Here is a 21272-nt window from a genome sequence, read left to right as displayed (position 1 = left end):
GTGCACATTCATGGCAATATTTCTCAAAGAGCCCATTCTTTTCTACTTAGTTCCCACATTGCAGCTGAACCCTAAATTCCCTGAATATTACCTGAGTTCTGTCTCCAACCTTTGTCTACCCTCCCACATGCTCATTCTCTTCCTTCAGGGCTCTGCATGAGTGTTGAGGGTCACATTTTAATCCCACCTTTGCTTTATTTTTATACTAAGCTCTTATATTTTGTTTGTCTGACTTCCCCACTGGAATGTAATCATTTTTGAGGTGAATTTTTGACCATTTTGGAGGTGAATTTTTGACCATTTTGCTCATTACTCAATTTCAGAATTCCACAGAATTATCCCTGATCACTGTATAAGTAAATCAATACATATCTCTTGGATCATGAAACTAGTACCTGGATTATGTTGACCAATTTCTTGATGTTTGAAAAATGTTAAGTATTGACAATGGAAGTATCTTCCTTAAATGATAAAATTCTCAAGAGCAAGTTTGGTGTTCAAATTCTTTGTGAAACAATTTCTTAAAACTATGGTGGGAATGAAATGAAATGTAATTAATGTACAAATATTTTGAGGAAGTCTACAGAAAACTAAAATTAGACATTTTATAATTTTAAATTTATGCTAAGTTATGTGATGTCTAACTTGCTTCTTAGTAATCTTATTAAATGGCTCTTTGTTGAATTTGGCTTTTTTTCCTATTCATACAAAGATATTAGGATTTTTAAAAAGATTATTTTAGCAAGATTTATTGACATTTTCTTTCTACCAAAAACTTCCCCCAAGGCCCAGGAGGCCAAATTGCTTCTCTAATGACTTTAGGACAAAGGAGACTGCTCAGATATTTTTTTGCAAGCTCATGTGCCATAACTTAGACAGTTATGAAAACTTTGTGGGTTACTCCATAATACACATGTGTTTGTTGTAAGATTAAATAATATTTCAAATTACTATCCATGTAAAAGAAAATGTTTGCTACTACCCTACTGAGTAATTTTACAAGATATTTTTAATGGTCATTAATTTCAGAAATTTCTCCTGAATTAAAGAGGTTTGATACTCGATATAAGATTCTCCAGCTTAGTGTGCCAATATTTACACAAAAAAGTGAATGTAAGTAGCAATAGATCTCCTTGCCTCATCCTACTCATTCTCTTCCCTAAAAGAGGTAGGTGGTGTGGGGCACAATTTTAGGCCGCTGTGGGTGCATATTTCAGTAAGTATCAAGCTTCTTTCTGATAATTCAGTTGCTTATGAAACAGGGAAGTCTGAAAAGGTGTCTGATACACCAGTTAGTGATTCTTACTATTTCATGAAAATATACCCCACCAAGAAAGACAAATAATGCTCTTTTCTATTTATCACTGATACTGTAACATCGTTCTAATATTCAATTCTCTTGACCATTTCTCAAATTTCATTTTCATTGCCAAGACCTTGCCATGGGCTATCAAACTAATCATAATTTTTATATTCAGTGTGGACTAAGAATGTTCAATATTAAAAAAAAATCTGTTAAACACACCATTAACAACAACAAAGAATTTCTCTTTCCTATCCAGATTTTCCTCCTTTGTTGTGATTCTTTTCTTGATGAAGAAAAATAGAAATGTAGCCTTGAGGTTGAAAGCTCAGGCAAACTGTTTCTTACCTGGCTAGAACAAGCTTTCAATTTGCTTCACTTTACATTTACAAAATGTTGAGAATTCAATGTTCATATTTTTGTTAATCATTATTTTCACTACTTTACATCTTCTTGAATACACTGAGAAAGACCAAAAGCCAGTTCTTTTAGGGTGGTTGTTCTTAAATCACTGTGCAAGCTTTGCTCAAGGAATTGAGAGGTGTGACAGCTGTGACGTGGACTTTGTTCAAGCCGTAGTTTTAGACTGGTCTGTTGCGATCTGTTACAAATAGTTCATATATCTTTTGTTGTCATTAATATGCATGTATACTGGTGTCCATAGGGTATGTCTTTTTTTTTTTTAAGATTTTTTTTTAAAGATTTATTCATTTATTTATACAAGCACTGGGTACAGTCAGAAGCGCGGGAGGGTGAGAGAATTCACCAGAGCCAGAGCGGGGAGCAGAGCAGGCAGAAGGACCGAAGTACACTGCTGAGGGGAGCAGCGGGCGGCAGGAGAGGTCTGCGCGCCATGTGGGACCCTCCTCCGGGATCGAACCGGCCCTGCAGAGGCTGGGGGCAGCTTCGCAACCCAGCGCTCAACTGCTGTGCCACCAGGGAGGCCCCAGGGTATCTCTTTTTTTCAATTGTTTGTCTTTTTAAATTTTTATTTTATTTTTTAATGTATTTTTTTACATCATTGTTCATTTTTAAATCTCTTCATGCTTAACTGCTTGTAACCAGAACTGACTAAGCCCTCTCTGAAATGCAGGACTCTTGCTAACACATGTGCTTCATCTTCCAAGGCAATTCTGTTGACTTTGGGGAACTCTGCAAGCATGTTTGTGTGCTTGTTTGATTGTGCTTTCTGTTATCATCTTTATTACCATTGCTTTTATTACCTTTTTTTGTCACACAAAGTCCTGCTTATTTCCTTATAGAATTTGAATGACGTTTTTAAATGTCTGACAATAACAATGAAGTTACCCCAGCAGGTGAGGCACTAAGGTTTAGACTTAATGAAGCTCTACAATAACAGGAATCATATTTTAAATAAGCATGTAGGAATGTTTGGTCAGATTTTTCTACCTGTGGTGGGGGTGGGTGTCACCTCGGCTGGGGAGCTCACCAAGGAATCTCAGACGCTTTGCCATTGTTATGACACCTGATGATTTTAGGTGGTTCTGAAGTTATGTTTTTTTTTTTTTTAATTCACAGCTTTTACACTTATTTAAAATTCTTGTTTTTATTTGAGGAGGAAATGGACGCAATGAGCTAAAGTCTAAAGCACAGGGAAACATCAGTCCCTTTGTATTTTTTGCTTCCTTGTGCTTATGAAATTTAAATAAATTCCTCACCAGTAGATGAACATGGAATAAAGAAGACAGTCCACGGAGCTAGAGGCTTGGAAAAAGATATCACTTGCCACTCATCAAATAGATGGAATTCTCTTAAATTTAACTTAGAAACCTAGGAATTTCACTGAAGTTTTTTGGGTAATGAGTGTAGGAACATTTGCTTTTAGCTCCAAATCAGTAATTTGAGGTCTCTTGGGGGTTCATCTAGAGCTAATTTTGCTGTTCAACCATAGGAAGTAAAAAATTTTTGCCACTTTAAAAAAAACATGAGAAAAGAAATAAAAGGAAAAAAGAAAGAGGTTGAAACTGGGCCCAAAATATAATTTATCGTAATTGCTGAAATTATTGACCATTGAGAAAATAAATGCAATTTTACAGGCTTTGAATTTGAGGCAAATATTTCATTTCCTCACTTGACAACAGTTGAGTTAGCAGTTCAAATCCTTGCTCCATATCGATAAATAGGGCATTTTACCAAGTTATTGACTTTCTGAGCCTATGTTCACATCTGTAGAATGGCGATCACAGCCATTGTTTGGGTTGGTGTGATGGATGATTCGTGACATGCACTGGCCACAGAGAGGGATTGGGGGGCCAGTGTCTCAGAAGGACATTCACGTATTTTCTCTAGATGCTCCACATTGACCATCCTTCAGGGCAGCCCCCACCCAGGAAAACCACCCATAGCTGATCACTGCCAATTATCTGTATGGTTTTGGCCTGGAACCTTGCATCCCTGAGCACAACCCAGGTCAGATCTGAAAACAGCTTCTCGTGGTAGGAAGTGTGGTGAAGGGGTCCTGTCTATGAGCTCATTAACCTAACCCAGGACAGTGGTGAAGGGATCATCCTCTACAACACTTGGCTCTGAGTAACAGTAAAAAAACTGAAGTATAAACAAAATAACAGATATTAGTGTCTCTGGATGGACTGTGCCCCTCTTCAAATAGCCTCACTGTCCCCCTCACTGGACAGAAGGAGCTTCTGGAATCTAACATGTTCCCATGGATTAGAGAAGAGTCTGAAACGCAAGTTGGTTTGGAATCCACTATTCAAATACCACAAACCTCTTCCTCCCTCCCCAACAAAACAGGAATTCTTGGCATAGGGCCTCAGGAACTTAGCAATAGGGTCTCCTGTATAACAGGCAGCCTGGCATTTGGTGATGGCCTGTCCCAGTGCTGGGTAGACGCCTCTTCAACCTCTGAGATGAAATCTAAACTTTTATCTCTGTGACCTTATTTTTCATAACAATTCATAGAAACTATCTTTATTTCATTGGCGAATATTGTAGAACAAATGAATAGATGGCTCACTTTTGTTAAAGAACTTTTTTTCCTTGAATACTTGCTGAGCATAATTAAGCACTTTTCATGAATTATTCCTTTTCAGTTCTCACTACAACCCGCATGGAGTATATTATTACCTCTGATTTTATAATTTAGAACACTTCTAGAATTCTGGTGATAAAGCTTAGGCCCAACTCCTTAGCCACAACACTAAAAATAGTTATTTTATCTTCCTATTTTCTCTTTCAGATGACGTGGTCCAAGACTTGACCAGCCCGTCAGTGTCACCCCACACAGGCTCCATCCCTCCAGAGAGCCTCCTGCTCAAGCTTGGAAGCTTAGGGGATGGACTCAAAACCCACAGTCTCCTTTCCTTCGATCCTGGTGTTTCCCAAGAACTTGGAAATGTTCTGATGAGAAAGACTAGTAGCTGCCGGGGACTTAGGATCTGTCTAGGTGTCCAGTGGCCTCAAGGGGCCATCCTGTTTCCTGGTGAGGATGGGGTGCCAAGGCTCCCAAGAGCACGGGTAAGAGGCTAGGAGTGGACTCTGGGACTGTGCTCCCGCTCAGCCTTGCTGGATCATGTTTGCCCTCTAGGCCCTGAGCAGAGAGCACAGGAACCCCTCCGGGACCTGGGAACTCAGTATCATCCCTTCCTATTGCTTGTCCCCCACTTTCAGCTCTGTCAGAAATACATCTTGTGAAGCAGCAACCTAAGTTGTCCTTTCAGACCCACTCATGATTCCTTGTCTTTATTTCTACAGGGCCCTTTGGACTTTGCAGTTAAAATTGTACATGATATATAGCTGTCCTAGTCTAAATTATCACCTGTAACAGAGATGCAATGTAACTTTTGTTTTAATTTTTTAAGTCTTTTGTTGTTATAATCTTTCTCCCTACATCTTAAGTAACCATTGGTCAAAAAGGGTAAAATCTGCCCCTAACTGTTCAGTTGGGGCCCGCTGCCAGCCTGCTGATGAAAGGGAATGTTCTCTGGGGTGGGAGGTGTCTTACCACTGAGGAGAGGCCGGTTGTGCCGGTACGAGGTTGGCAGCTGGCCGATGTCCTCTGTCCTGTGGCTCATGACCCGGGAGAGGTGGCCGGTATGGTGCAGACTCCCCACAATGATGCTGTGCAGGTACACAGGCTCAATGAAGTGGCAGAGGAGAGCGCCTTGCAGCCCCAGTACGTTCCACCTGGGGGTACAGAGGGAGGGAATGGGATTAGCTCACCTGCACTGGGGCAGGCTGACCCTGGCTGGTTGTGCAATTATCTGCATCTTCCCTCATACAGCTCCAGATGCTCTGCTCCCCACTGTGTATTCTGATGGGAAGGGCCCGCTTGGGAGCCCCGGACACAGTGGATACGGCAGTGTGATCACTGCCTTGGCCTCGTGGCCCTGGTGACTCTGAGCTAAGTGCTGTCGGAGGGGCTCTGACGGTGGCACTGCATGTCAATGTACTTAGCTTCCCTTTCCGGAAAATGAGTTGTTAGATGGAGTGGAAGCTGCATATTCTCTCAGGGACTTAAAATTAGATTAAAAAAAAAAAAAAAGACTGTCCCTGTAATGAATCTGAATTTTGCTTTATATTAGCTGGGAAATATCAGAAATTGAATTTGTTTATTTCAAAGTAGGGAAAAATACCTCTTCTACCCCTTTGTCCTTGGCAGTCAGAATGACCTATTGTGTTGAAATTAGATGACACTAATAAATGACCTTGCTTTGCTCTGGGGATGATTTTGATTTTAGAAGCCTAGATCAGAGATGAAGGACAAGGCCATTTTCTTTGGAATAAATATAGCTCTGGGTAAGTGTTCACTTCTATATATATGCAAAGATGACAGGAACATTTTAAGATTTTTTGCTCCTAAATTTAGGTGGTAAAAGGTTGTATGTATCTGTTTCTTAAAGCAACATTTTATGGTTCTACTCTAAATAACATTTTTAAAATCCAACCTCCATCAGTAGCAAGCAAGCATTATGCTGCTAATTTCTTACATCATTGTTCTTTTCATTAATTAACATTTCTCCACTGCTAGAGCAATTATTGTGGTGCCTCCATGCTGTACATTTCTTTTCATGATTAATAAGGAATCATTATATTTCTCTTTCCTGAAGCAGTCAATTAACATAGAATTCTTTCCATTAATTACTGAATGTTTAAACCAGTATACCCTACCTGCAGAGCAATCTGCTCCCAGAACCTATGACACCTATTGCTTTAAAAAGTTCTCTTTAAATTTTATTCCGAAAACACAAGCAATTTAGCTGGAGATATTAATTTGCCTCGGAAGCATCGCGGCGAATGAGAAACATCTTTTAATCTCATGCAAGAAGAGGCAGCCATCTGGCTGGTGAGGACTGAGAGTCACTCTCCCAGTCTCCCTCTGTAAACGTAGGTCATTAAAGTAATGTGTTCATCTACATAAAACTCAAATGGAATATAAAAGGTAATATTTATATACAAACAATTTAGTCCTACAATTTAAACAGTCATTGGTTTTATGAAACATTTACTTTAGTCTATCAGATTTGCATAACTTCACTTAAAAAATAATTGTGGTCATTTCTGCAAGGGACACCACTCCTCTCAGAAAGGAGTGAAAGGGCTTTCCTTTGGATATATATTAGTTTTCCAGAGAGTAAATGTCAAAGTTTTGAAGGAGAGAACATTTCTGCAAGCAACAAAAGCATTTATTCCTGATTTTCTGGGGCCCTCCACTTGGCAACAACACTTGTGCCCGACTTTTTCTCCTCAAAAGAGAAACTGGTAAGTTAGCTCAGGGGGGCCCCCAAGAGGCTGTCTTACCTCGCTGTTCACTGAGGCATTCACATAATTGCCACAGAATCCAGGAGAGGGACACTTTGGTTCTGAGCTGTTCCTGGAAGGAACGCTGCTGGTGTTTTTGAATGCACCTCTTTTCCTTAAATCTGAGCTCAAAATTACCGTCATCCTTATTTAGCATTTTGGAGACCGTCTTTACAGATTGGTAGGACTTGGGAAGGTGTGCCAGGAATTTAAAAAAAAAGGCAAGTTTAACTATAAAACTATTACACTATAAAAGTTCAATATTCCTTTTTAAGTGTCTAGTTTTGACCCACTTGTTGGTTTTCTTATATTGATGCTCTGGAGAACGCAGATTTTCTTGCAATGTAGGCTTGCCATTACATTGATGAGTTGCCACTGATGACAAAGGATTCTGGATGTAGACAACCTTTGTGGTGTCTTATGATTTCTCAGACAGTTAATGAGTTTTATTTTTTTTATCAATTAAAAGCAGGGAAATGGACATTTCCCTCGTTGGTAACAAAGCAGTTTCTTGGAATAAGCCACAGTTTGAACAAAAAAATAATTAGTATTCCTAGAAGAGACATCACTGTACTTTGTGCCTTCCAAATACCGGCTTTGAACAAAACTTCTAGAACATAGTTGAATGGTTTTGACTCACAAGGATTGTCTAAAGACAAATAATTTCTATATCTGGTTTCCTCCTAATAACCTTTACAATAAAGAGAAAATCAACCTTCTCCTTGCCTGGCTATAGGAGTTTAAACTTATTCAGCTAACACGATCAATAAAATCAAATGTCTTCCTGAATATAAACTGGAGAATTTTCAGCATTCAGGATTGAATGGAAAAATACCTCTTCTTTTGTTCAAACAGCTGATATTACTGCAATGTTGACAGAGAAAAAGATCCCTTGTCTAGTTTTCAATATAGATAATCCCTAAATAAATATATTTTTGTCTGTTTGTCAATCACTGAAATACCAAAGATAAGTGAGGAAAGATCTTGGGAAAAGACTTTAACCAAGAGATTCGATTTCCTTGCTTAGTTCCAAGCTTGGTCTCCACATATCAACGGGAACCATTACAGATATGGGCCCTACCTGATGATTCTGGTGATTACTGCTGCTGTGCACCTGGGACAAAAGAGTACAAAATTCTCTAGCAGCAATTACTGATGCATGTTGTGGACAGGTGACATTCTTGCCTGTTTTTAACACCCTGAGGTGGCCCCATAGCACCATCAAAATACGTATTTGGCATAAAAAATGGACAGATAGATCAAAAACCAGAACAGAGATTCTGGAAATAAACCACAATTAATTTATGACAAAAAGCCAAGAGCATACAATGGGTAAAGGACCATTTCTACAATAAGTAGTGCTGGACAGTCACATGCAAAAGAATGAAACCAGACCACTGTCTCATACCATATGCAAAAATCAACTTGAAATGGACTAAGACTTGAATGTAGATCTGAAAACTTAAAATTTATACAAGAAAATGGTTAACTCCTAGATACTGGTTCTGGTGATGATTGCTTTTGGATTTGTCAACAAAAGCAAAAGCAAAAAGAGCAAAAATAAACAAGTGGACTGCATCATATTAAAAAGTTTCTGCACAACAGAGGAACAATCAAAACAATGAAAAGGTAACCTACTGAATGGGAGAAAATATTTTCAAATCAAGTATCTGGTAAGGGGTTAATATTTAAAATATAGGAACTCTTATATAACTTGGTAGCAAAAAAGCAATCTGATGAAAGAATGAACAGCGGAACAGAACAGAAAGTTCTGAAGTGATCTGCTAACAACTGCTCAGGAAGTAAGCTCATATTTTGCCATGGCAATAAAGGTAATCTGAACAAAATAACCTTTGGGGGGGATGTTGACACTGATTGCAAAAGCTAGGGGTATGAGGTACCCAGAAAATGTGGGCTATTCTGTTGGGGTCAGGTAAGGATCAGGGCAATGTTGTATCTCTGGGTTATTTTTAGCTGAAAGAAATCACTTCCACATCACACATATTCTCATTTCTCTTCTCTGAAATCTATCTGAAGAATTGTCGTCTCTCTTGACATGATCTTAGGCTAGTTGAACCCCAATAAATGGCTGAAGTGTCAACATTTTTTGGAAGGCCACCAGCAGCTCCAGTGGTTGGATTCTTCCCAACCTGGCCCTCCCTTCAGAGATCCTGACAGTTCCACCTTGCGCACCAAAGGCTGGCCCAGGTGACTTCTCCTACTCTGGAGTGACCCAGTTTCTGGGATCTACAGAACCTTTCCTCCGCTGAATGCATATGTCTGTGGGAGATCCCCGTGTTCCCCTCATCACCCCAGCTGCTTCTCAGAGCTCCCCTCAGAGATGTGACATGAGGTTTTTGGTTCCTGGGGAAAAAATGGCAAATATTACTTACTCTAAGGAAAAATTTTCCCTCTTTTTGTGAAGATACTAGCTGTAGAATGAAATTTTGACCCCTATGTGTGCAATGCAAACTTATGTTGAGGAGTGTGTCTTCATGAGTCCTCAGAACTGTCTCCTTCCCACAACCTCAGCCATGCTCAGCCACCATCCACCCTGCTCCTGAAATATCTGTCTTCCTTTGTCAGGCAGCCCATTCTTGCTATCCTTTGTCCTTCATGTTACCTCTCCGCCTCAAATCTGTGTCTGCCTGTCCTTGCAGGAGTAGATGGCTGTAAAGGGAGAAGTGCATTTTTATAACTGTTATTACTTTCATATTGGATAAATACTGAATTTACCACTCACTACTTTCATCACCAGAGAAGATGTAAATTTTCACATGAAAGTGCAGTCTCTTAAAGGATGAGTGAAAACTAGGGCTGGATCTTTAGAAGAGCAGTCGTTTAAAAGGCCCTTGATTTTGAGCTTGGAAAAGGGAACCACACTCTCCCTTGAGAGCTGGCACCAGGAGAGCCGGTAGTGTAGCTGCTGGTCATTGGAGGCCAGAAAGTGGGGTGCTGGGGAGGTGTGGGAGGAGCAAGAAGAGACTTGCTTTGGGAGGGTGTGGAGTAGCTGCTGGAGGAGACACTCACTCTCACAGCTCAAGCTCCAAGATTAGAAGCCAGACAGTGCCTTATTCCCCAGAGAGCAACTGTAATCTTTTACAGTTCATTTTTATGGAGAAAAGTTTTAATCTGTTCACTTAAAGATACATTGCGATCAATAATCAAGCTCAGGTACTTAAAATTAGAAACCATATCTAAAGGGACATTAGTTCCAGAAGATTTAGATTTTTATATGCCATTCAACTCTCGGTTCTTCGAGACAAAAGCAAAACCCCTCTTTCTGGCTCCCATTTCTTCAGGAGACTAGTGTTTGCTTGTTAATGAGAGACAGCCTTGCGGGCAGTGAGATGGGGCTACGCCCATGGGAGGGTGGCTGGTTCTGGGGTGTTTGCTGCCATCCATCTCCTCATTGCACGGAAGGCAGGTCACGACTTGTGTTATCCTTTTGTGCTGAAGAAAAATCATGGCACCCTTTGGAGTGCCAACCAACTGAGTTTGCAGTTTTGAGGTCTCTTTTCATTGGCACAATGGAACACCCCACTTTCTGCAGTTTCGTTGTCTCTTCACTAGGGTGAGAGTGACGAGGGCCTGTGAGGAGCAGACTTTGTTATGACTTTACCTTGTTCAAAAATTTCCCAGAGCAAATGAGTTGGGATAAGTGAGAAATATCTCTTACCCGTTGTATTAGTTTCCTGGGACTGTGTGAGCAAAAACACCACAAATGGGGCGGGGGGGGGGGTCTTTAAACAACAGAAATGATTTCTCTCAGGGTTCTGAAGGTTGAAGTCTCACACCAAAGTGTCAACAAGGGAGTGCTTCCTCCAGGGGCTTTGGAGGCAGGGAGTATCTCATGTTTTGGAGCTGGGGCAGCCTCTTCCATAATGTTCCTGGCTTGTAGATGTCTCACTCCCGTCTCTGCCTCTGTCCTCTGTGTGTCTGTCCCCTGGCCCTCCCTGCTGCCTTCTTATAAGGACATATGAGTTTGCATTTGGAGCCCTGAATAATGTAGGACAATCCTGTCCTGTCAAGCTTCTCATCCTGCTGTGTAAGGTCACATTCGCTCTTTGCCAGGCAAGGGTGTATTTGCAGGTTTTGGGCTACTGTTCAGCTACTACAGAGGCTGTGGAGGCCCCATCGGGTTTCTGGTTTATGGGAACCCACTGTTTCCCCTCTGCCTTGGGCGGTCTCCATAACTCTGCTTTGGGGAGTACCTCCTAAGTATGTATTTGGAGATTTGGATAAAAGCTTTTGTGCAAAGATATTATGGGAAACATTATTCACAGTAGCAATCAGCAGGAAACATCCCAGATATCCAGCCACGGGGACTGTGCTGCTGGCATAACTAGGAGACATAGTGTGATGAGTACATTAAAGTGCTCGTGATTTTAAAAAGGAGCCATGATTATCGTGTTCAGTAATGGCTTGTAAGCAAACCTCCACACAGCAAATCCCTACCATAGGGACAGACGTGAGTTTAGGAAAAAAGATAAATGGAAATGGAGCAAAAGGTGGCCGCCGTTTTCTATGACTTTGGGATATTAGCCAGTTATTTCTTTTCCATTTTGCATCTTTTTCTAATTTTTCCTTATTGTGTTTTATTTAATGGCAGTGGGGTGGGGGGAGCTTGACTGTGAGATACGACTCGCTGTGAGCTGCTAGTCAGCGGCGGGGGTTGCCTGTACTCATCTTGAACATCTTCTCAGCCACCAGCATCGGGGGCAGCAGGACTGACCGTGGCCACGAGACTTCTGCCGTTCTGTTTAGTTTTCTTGGCAAAGCTGGCTCACCCATGCGGGATCCATTCTCCCCACCTGTAGCTTTTGAACTAGCTTTTATCTTCATGATGGTATTTTGTTCCAACGTTTTACCTAAAATGTCTTTTTTTTTTTTTTAAAGCTTTTTTTTTTTTTTTTTAGAGGCATGTTTATTTATTTATTTATTATATTTGTTTGTTTGTTTTGTTTATACATGCACTGGGTACAGTCAGAAGCGCGGGAGGGTGAGAGAATTCACCAGAGCCAGAGTGGGGAGCAGAGCAGGCAGAAGGACCGAAGTACACTGCTGAGGGGAGCAGCGGGTGGCAGGAGAGGTCTGCGCACCATGTGGGATCCTCCTCCGGTGGCCGGGGAGCAGCCGGGGATCGAACCGGCGCAGCAGAGGCCGCGGGCAGCTTCGCAACCCAGCGCTCAACCGCTGCGCCACCGGGGAGGCCCCTAAAATGTCTTTTTGACTAAACATCCAGGACAGAGATGTTACTTCACTTTCAAAAGACTTTCTTGGCCCAAGAATATTCCTGGTGTAATCCCAATAATTCTGTTTCAAACAAAAGAAATGAAATTTTGTTTCCTGCTATGTTCAGCATCAACGTTATTTTTAAGGAAAAAAATGTAGCTGGCTTGTCCTTCAAGTCTTTGGGGTTGTATTTTCATGTCAAAGGGGAACAAAATGTGATCCTGCGACCCATGAAGTTCTGGGGCAGCTGATGTGCTCCAGGTTGGGCCTCTGGCTTTGGATGCTCTCCGCTTGCCACTGCAAAGTGAAATCCCAGGCTTTGCTTCCCAGAGCCGCTGAGCGTGAGAGCAGGCAGGCAGCCTGGGGGCTGCCCGAGCGTGTCTTGGAAATGGGACCGAGCTCTTAATGAAGACGCCAGCAAGCAGACTTGTTGGCTGTGCAGACGAGGGGGGCATACCTGAGCATCGGACCCCAGGTCTTCACAATGAATTTAACATTGATGACATCCACATGACTGCGGCTGCCTCATTAACTGTAGAGTCACTTAGAGGGTGGATTGTTTTAGAGAAGGCGAGAGCACTGTATAGCAGTGCCTCTGTCGATGAGCATGGTTTCCTGCATTGGGTGTAATTTCTGTTCCTTCTCTCTCTCTCTCTCTCTTTTTTTTTTTTAAAAATTCATTCATTTATTTATACAAGCACTGGGTACAGTCAGAAGTGCGGCAGGGTGAGAGGATTCACCAGAGCCAGCGTGGGTAACAGAACAGGCAGACAGATGAAGTACACTGCTGAGGGGAGAAGCTGGCATAGCAGGAGAGGTCTGCGCTACATGTGGGACCCTCGCCAATGGCCAGGGATTGAACTGGTGCTGCAGAGGCTGCGGGCAGCTTCGCAGCCCAGCACTCAACCGCTGTGCCACTGAGGAGGCCCTATTCCTTCTCTTTAGTGACAGGTGTCACCCCTCCCTGTCCCAAGTCTCCCAGGCTTGCGGGCACTCACTGTGCAGGAATACAGGTATTTTCAGAAGTGGAAACTTCAAAGTTCCTTCTGTCTGTGGCTACAGGGTGTGACCACATTGGGTATAGCTGCCTCTCCCAGCTTGGGCTCCAGCCATCCACCACGGTATTTCCTCTGCAGGACCCCTCCCTTTGCTGACTGGCCCTTTCTTATGGGTACCTGGTGATCCACAAGTGCAACTTCTCTTCTAGAGAAAGAGACTAACTGCACACAGATCATGAAGCCTTTCTTCAGTTTTCTGAACCACCAGTTGAGTCACTTCTGCTTCCAGGTTGACTTCAGCCTGTACTGTGCTCACTGTTAAGTGTCCCTTTATTTCAGAAAGGCCCCGGAAGAAAGAGCCTGCCAGGCCCCGCAATATGCGGTGCTGTTCCCGAAGTTGGGGGTGCAGACAGTATACAGAAGCTGGGGGGTGCAGGAAGTGCACACTCTCCAAGGGAGTTCCTGCTCTCCAGATATCATCTTATCTGTTAGGGGGCAAGATGTGAAATAGGAGAACAACCAAAGAAGATGAGATTCTTATCAGGGGAAAATGGCCCTTTGGGGCCACTGAGCACTGATGAGTAAGATGAGTAGTCAGGGCTGTTCTGGCTGTCCAGAGGCAGGTAGGGTCTGCCAGGCTGTGCAGGATGGGTCCTGGCCTGACTAGCAGGCTGGTGTTAGCAAGATGACATTTCCAGTAAAGCAAGGGGAACAGGTTTCATGACAGTCCAGAATTTTCCTGAACGGGGAGGAAAGTAGTGTGTAGGTAGAGGGCTGAGCTTCTTACCTGTTGGAGAGAACTTATTTCATTAAATGATTCCCAGAGAAAAGTTGAGTGTGAAGTTTGACAGTAATCGTCAGTGGTTCTGGCCCTTGATAAGGAGCCGGGGCAGTCCTAGAGGGGCTCATAGCCCCTCCCTACCACCCCCCAACCTGAGGACTAAACACTGTGATCACAGGATTGTGGGAAGTCTGAAGTGGATGAGACGGAATCTAGAGAAGAATCATCAGAAACATTAGATCCTATGTAAAGAAATATGAAAACATTTCCAATTGATGGAATGTGAGAAGTTTCTTCATAATGCTTTGGCTCTTTTTAAGCCACTGTAAAAATTTCAAGCTTTCTGTATTTTGCTGTAAACCTGTCTTAACACTGATATTGTAAAATGATATCACTTATTATTCATGGGATTTTGTTCTCAGAAGAATGCTGGTTTGTGGTCTAATTGATATTATTACTTCGCTATTATTGATCCCAAAGTGATCCCATGCTTTGCTTTTGATCTGTAGGTGGGAAAAAATGTTGCTGTGGTGGTTGTTTGGATATAACCAATTCCAGCTCATTTTTTTTTTCATTGATTTCAAAGGGAATTTGCAAAGAGAAGAACAAATATGTCTAGTGGATGTACTTTCTCTACCTTAATGAAAGATACAATTTTATTCATTAATTTTCATTTCATGAATAAAAGTCACATGAAATAGGTGATGAAAGAAATCTAACATTCCTGTTCCATGGCTGCTCAGACAAAACCACATCTACTAATAAAGAACCTTCTGTCTTACTAAATATACATGGCTGTGGGCTTCAAACAACATTTCAGATAAGAACTTTGGGCAATCCCTTGGAAATAAAATTAGTAGATATAGTTGCTTAGAGACACATCTCTAAAATTTATGGGCAGTACAGTTAGTATTTTAGCTTTGGCAACTAGAAAGGTAAAAATTGGAGGGGGTGGGCTAAGGCTATTGTTTTCATCTTTCCAAAGTCGTGTGCATAGGGTGTTGGGAAGAGAGCAGGCCTTTGAAATAACCCTTAACAGCTAACTACAGAACTGAGGCATCAAGGGGAAAGGGCTTAAGGGAGGGGTAAAAACAAAGAGGGAAGGAAGCACAATGGTCTATGCTGGTGGATTATGGGTGAGTGGGTGGTGGGTGCACTATGGTGTTAAAACCTGATGGCGGTATCCCAATATTACCTCAATTAAAAATAAATAAATAAAATAAAAATATTCCAAAGCAGAAAAACAAAAACAAAAAACAAAACAAGAAATGCCATTTCCAGGTGGGGGTCTGTGGTGTCTGTCCTGATGGACACCATGCCTCATGCCCATTCTCACAAAAGAGTAGGCTTGGTTCCTTTTTTGGCAGCTGACCATGTGTGTCTCGTGAGGGCGTGGAGAAGTGCAGCCTGGGACACCGCATCCAGACAGCACAATTGCAAAGTCAGAAACAGCCTGTCTTCCTGTGTTTCCCTGCAGAGACTAGCATGAACTTCTGGGTGTGGTCTCGGTGAGTTTGGAGTATTTGTTGCTTTTATTTTAATAAAACTTATTGAGTTGCAAGTGTATGCAATTTCATTTTTAATTATGACTGTGTTTAACAATAAGCTTTCAAAATTGCCTGAACATAGAAGAATCAGCTCCAGAAGGGCGTGTGGCTCCAGCATGGCCTGTAGGGACTGTGTGTCCCGTGTTAGTGGGTGATAGCCACTGCTTTACAGACACCTACATCTTTGTGTCCCCAGACCCCCTCTGTCCACACCAGCCTCGAGACTGTCAGGGTCATCAATCAATCACTGAGTTAGAACATTTCACTGGCGTCTATGTACGAAGAGTCCCTTACTCTAGACACTACATAAGCGCTAGCTTTAATTTTGTCTCGGTGCAGCACAGAAAGCAGATGAACACATACATTATGAGACAGTCTCTTTGGAGGCCTTTGCACAAACAATGCACGTTACAGATGCTTAAGGTCAGAGTCATTTGCATAACATATGCTCCGTTGCAGAACAGAGAGGCTCCTTATAAAATAGCGGGTGCTGTTAACGTCCCCTCAGTGTTTGGGCTTGAGTGTGGGGGTTCAAAAACATGTCCACACTAGAGGACGCTGCAGGACGCCAGCTTCTCCTGACCCAGACTGGTGGCACAGCCGGTTTCATTGCTCCCTTCCATCCTTGTCATCACTACCACAGATGTCACCTCCTAAGAGCTCCATGTGTCCCATGTGTCTGGGGAGGGATACCTGCACCCAGTGACAGGGGGATGCGCTGAAGGTCAGACTTAGCAGAAGCAAACAGAGCTGGGCAAGTGGAGTTCCTGAGATTTCAGTCAGGGAAGGAGCTGGGGGTCAGGGGGTGACCTGGGGAATTTCCTGGCGAGTGGAGGACATTCAGAAGCCCGTAGGCACCAGCTTGGAGAGTGAGAGGAGGCAGAGTGAGTGGGAGGCATGTGTGGGGGAAAGATGGCATGGGAGCACAGAGACAGAGAAAGAGAGATCAAGGGAGACAGGGAGACAGAGACAGAGATACAGAGAGGGGGGAGACAGAATCAGAGAGACACAGAGATAGAGACAAAGAGAGGTAAAGACAGGTAAAGGGAGAGACAGAGAAACAGAGGCAGAGAGACAGAGAGAGGAAGTGTGGGGAAGAGGAAACAATGGGGAAGAGCAAACAACAGCAAAGAAAGACATGGCAAAGGCCTCCCCAGTGGCACAAGGGGTTAAGCACCACACTATGAAGCAATCTGTAGCCTCTGCAGCACGAGTTTGATCCCTGACCAGGGAGCAACCCACATGGCGCAGCAGACCTCCCCTGTCTCGCCTGCTGCTCCCCTCAGCAGTGTTTCAGTCTGTCTGCCTGTTCTTCTCCCCACTCTGTCTGTGGTGAGTCCTTTTACCTCACACACTCTGGCCTGTACCCCAGCTCTTGTATGCATAAATAAATAAATATTAAAAAAAAAGAAAGACGTGGCAAGGTGGAATGGCCCAGGGGGATGGGGTTAGTTGGCTGAGGAAGCTCAGGGCCCCTCCACACCCTGCTGTGCCCTGGTCTCATCCCAACTTGGGGAGCAGAACTAAGTGAAGGGAGGGACCTCCATTTCCAGCTTGAGCCCCCTGCTCATGGCCCTGGAGTGGGTGCAATGTAGACTTTTGTTTTTCAAGTAAATTTTATTAAAAAACACAAGACTGACTTTTTTGAGCAGCTGCACTGCCCTCGACAGACCTGATAGCAGCAAACGTAATAAGGGTTTTGTAGTCTGTGTTCCATTTTCTGTCTATCGACATTTAAGATCCCAAAGACAATGGACTTTCCATGCTGTAGCATTAATTCACTTCATTTTTCTAGCAAGCCAGAGAGTTAATTTAGAAACCCAATACTATCTTAAGGCACCAAGAGAATTTCAGCTAAAGTGAAAATTGCTGCTTTTCCCCCTCCCTGCTTCATGAATAGATGAAAATATTACAAAGGAGGAATACATTTTCTCCTGAAAGAGGAGCTATTTGACGACTCCAGGCTGTTCCCTTTGATGCAGAAATCAGCGCTTTGATTTATCGTCATTAGCCCTTCCCTGCCTCTGCTGGGCCTGAGCAATCATGACCGGGGAGAAGAGGGCCCTGTCTCTCCCGTGGCCATGCAGTAATTTCCCAGGAGGATTCAGAATCTTCCTCTCAGGAGCTGAGGTTTGATGTGGCCTCTAAACTGGGAAGCCTGGAGCCCTGAGAACAGGGAGGGAGGGTCCCTCAGGGTCTGCCATGCTGCTGACTGGTTTCCAGTCCCTCCCTAGAGCCTGCCATGCAGCCTGGGGCTCCCAGCAGCCCTGCCTTCCTCTGCCCCTCTGCCTCCCGCCCCGCCCCTACCCTCCCCATTCCAGAGGCATCCCCCTCCTCAGCTTGCTCATCCTTTCCCGCCCCTCCAAGCATCCTGCTTGGGTGCTGTTTGAGTGACAGATGGGGCTGGGGTTCCTGCTGGGGGTCCTCCTGCTGGGAGCCACACTGGTATAGTGCACTTGGGGCACTGTGGGGGCATTATAGGGACACTGTGGAGACCACTCTGGTCACCCCTTCTCCAAAGCTCCCCCCAAGTGGGTGACACACTTCACACTGCTCTGGCTTCTCTCTCTCCCCTACCCCTCGTTGTTTCAGCCACCTTCTGCCATGTGGAGGGTCTCAGGGTGGCAGTAAGATCACACCCAGGGGGGTGGGGACCCTGAGAGCACATTTGTATAGGACCCACTGTTCTCACTTTGTTCAGAGATTACAGATGAACACATTCACCCAGGCGTCCAGAAGTCATTCTGATTGGCTCTTAGCACTGACTTTCCACAACCACTTGAGCATCAGGGTGACATTAGGACTGTGGTGGGCTGTGCAGATGCAGGTGACACTCCTCAGGCAAAGACACACCCCCCTATATTCAGAAGTGTGCCCCTGCCCTTGCCAAAATCAAGTCACAAAGTATCCCTGTATGTGAGGATGCACATTTTGGGGGCACAGGCACGTGTTCTGGGGAGTGTTACAGCTGTCACACTCAGCAGTTTCTACCCGTCGAGAGCAAAGGGCCCCTCTCCGAAGTATGTCCCTCCCTGATAGAAGTCAACTTTGCAGGCCACCTGGCTGCCCCTCCAGCAGCTCCCCTTTCACCCTGCCCCTGGGCTGAGGGCCCCATGTAGAGAATTTTCAGATGGGGGCCTTTGAAAACTCCTTTTAAAAGAAGAATGTCTTATGGTGTCTGGGGAAGACCTCCACCTAGAGACATCAAAGGTGGATTCATTTCCTCCAAAGTGATAGAAGCCTGATAGGGGCATGGGTGCATGGTGAGGGCAAAGAGGCCTGAGATATATAGGGACCCTGGAGAGAGATGACAGTGGTATCTGCCAGGGGAAGCTGGTGGGGGCCTCAGAGTGGGGTGCTTGGGGACAGGGTAGCGTATCCTGTGAGCTGGTCTGACATACCTTGGGCTCAACTGGAGCCCACACCCAAGAGCCTGGGTGTTTGCAGTGGCTGCTTGAAACTTTGGCTGACTCAGGGTACTCAAGCACGTCAGGTTAAACATGTACTGGCCCACCTGCCTGGATGACGCATACCCGGTCCCTCTATAACTGACCGAGTGAGGAAAAGCAGGGAGGTTACCTGGCTATCTTGTCCGTGCAGGACATGGTGACGAGCTGCTCGCCCAGCAGGACACCATCCCAGGTCTGGACCGCGCTGGGGCCCCGCACGGGCACTGTCCCCTCCCCAGACTCAATCTTCGTGCGCAGGTGCCCACGGAACTTCCTGACGATATGTTTGCTGCTGTTCACTAGGAAAGAAAAGGTGGTGTGAGAGGTGGCTGGATCCTCTACCTAGAGATGGAGATTCCCAGCCTCTAGTCGGGGGATTAGTGCACCCAAAAAACATCTCACAGAGTGTCTCGGTGTCATGATTAGTGGATCAAGGAAAGCAGGTTCCAGAAACAGTGCTGGGTGGGGAGGAATGTGTTCAACGATGATTGGGGAGCTGGTGTAATCCACCCAGGACGCCACTTCCAGACCTGGGCTTAGCCACTTTGCTGCGCGGGGCCAGATAGGACAAGTCTGAGGCTCTGGCAGTTTTTGGTTTTTGTCACAACCTCTGGATTCTGCTGCCAAAGCACAAAGTAGCGTAGACAAAAGGTCTGAGGATGAGCATGACTGTGCCCCAGAATCCTTTATTTATGGACAGTTCGTCTTACAGAACAAAAAGTAATTTCCAGTGTATTTTCTCCTGGTTACTAAGAACTGAATTTCTAGTATCTAGATGTCATCTCTTGGGAAAAAAGACTGCTATCCTCCTTGAAAAAAGTAAACTTGTGAGATGTGTCAGATGATGGTGATGATACTCATGGTGGTGATAGTGATGATGATGGTAGTGATGATGGTGAAGTTGGTGATAGAGATGATGGTGATGATGGTGATTGTGATGAGGATGATAGTGGATGATGGTGACGAGGAAGACACTGATGATGATAGCGGTGGTAGTGATGACGGTAGTGGTGGTGATAATGATCAAGGTGACAAGAAGATATTGATAATGAAGACTGTATTAGAGGTGATGGTGATGACAATGAAGAGGTGATAATGTTAATGATAAAGATGATGAAGATGATGCAGTGATGATGGTGATGATGATAGTGGATAACAAAATAGTTCATATAGCTCAAAGTTACTTGAGCGAACTTTTGGTTGACCTGCCTTTTGACACTGTCTAGGTGGGGATTTCATCACATCAGCATCAGTGGCAGGCAAGAAGAGAAGAGGGGCCCACATACTTATGGGTTTATGGCTTACCACAAGGTTAGGAACCTGACTCTTCTATTTGGGGGAAACTTTCTCAGGGGATATGGTATTTGCTATCCCTTTCTTTCTGGTAATTGTAGTAGCCTTATCATTCTCTGAACTATCCCACTGTTATGTTACATTATAGACTGAAAGTGGCCTATTATGTGGCAAGGCTTGTTCAATTCTTACCATTGCTTGTGGACAACTAATTTTCCATGAAGTAGTCTTTAAAGCTTGTTAATGCCATGACAACAGGGAGTCCTGTCTTGAATTAAGAACAGTTTATTTTTTTTAGGAGTTAACCCAAAGTTTTCAAGCTATATTAATTTTTCCTGAAGAGCCAGGTGCATGAGCTGCTCTTGAGAAGTGTTTATCTTTGGAAGTGTTAAGTGTCAGACTGCCTTCTCTAGCACACCCCCTGAGGAGCTTTATCAGTCCTGGGGGTCTGAGTGTCCATGATCTTGTAGAACCTGTTCCCTCCAGTTCTTTTTTTGCCTAATTGTAGGAGGCAGGAGGGAGTTGAAGATGCCACTTCAAGCAGAACAAAATGTCAATCCAACCAGAAACTGCAGGGGAGTAAACATAAATAGTCTGTAGTGGATTTACTGTGTGCCCGAGACAGTGGGGGTGTGAGATGTTAGAGTCCTGCCTGCCATGTGTACATACATACTCCTAATTCATAAGAATACCTAATCTAATTCTGATATTCTAAGTCATCAGACCCTTCATTATAATGTTTATTTGTCTAAAACCTTTACCTTTGGAGATTGATGTTAGAATAAAGTGAGAGTGGTGATATGCTTTAGAAAATTGTTGAAGTGAATATTTTACTTTTAGAAGAAACTCCAAAGGAGATGAAGTAAAGTGGCAATTGAAGACATCCAC

The 21272-nt window shown here is 43.8% G+C and overlaps 1 protein-coding gene across 2 annotated transcripts in view; it reads right to left on the bottom strand.

Annotated features, from left to right (window-relative positions):
- Positions 1–21272, bottom strand: part of ADARB2 (adenosine deaminase RNA specific B2 (inactive)) — a gene marked incomplete at both ends in the record, with an annotated part of 448147 nt that overhangs the window by 7960 nt on the left and 418915 nt on the right. For both annotated transcript variants that reach the window (XM_084254372.1, XM_084254373.1), the window contains 2 exons: positions 5286–5467; positions 19222–19390. In XM_084254372.1, coding sequence (XP_084110498.1) covers positions 5286–5467; positions 19222–19390 — 351 coding nt within the window. The remainder of the gene's footprint in view (positions 1–5285; positions 5468–19221; positions 19391–21272) is intronic.

Source organism: Talpa europaea (assembly GCF_964194135.1).
Source record: "Talpa europaea genome assembly, chromosome: 14".
Taxonomy (NCBI): Eukaryota; Metazoa; Chordata; class Mammalia; order Eulipotyphla; family Talpidae; genus Talpa; species Talpa europaea.
This window is presented reverse-complemented; position numbering and strand designations above follow the sequence as displayed.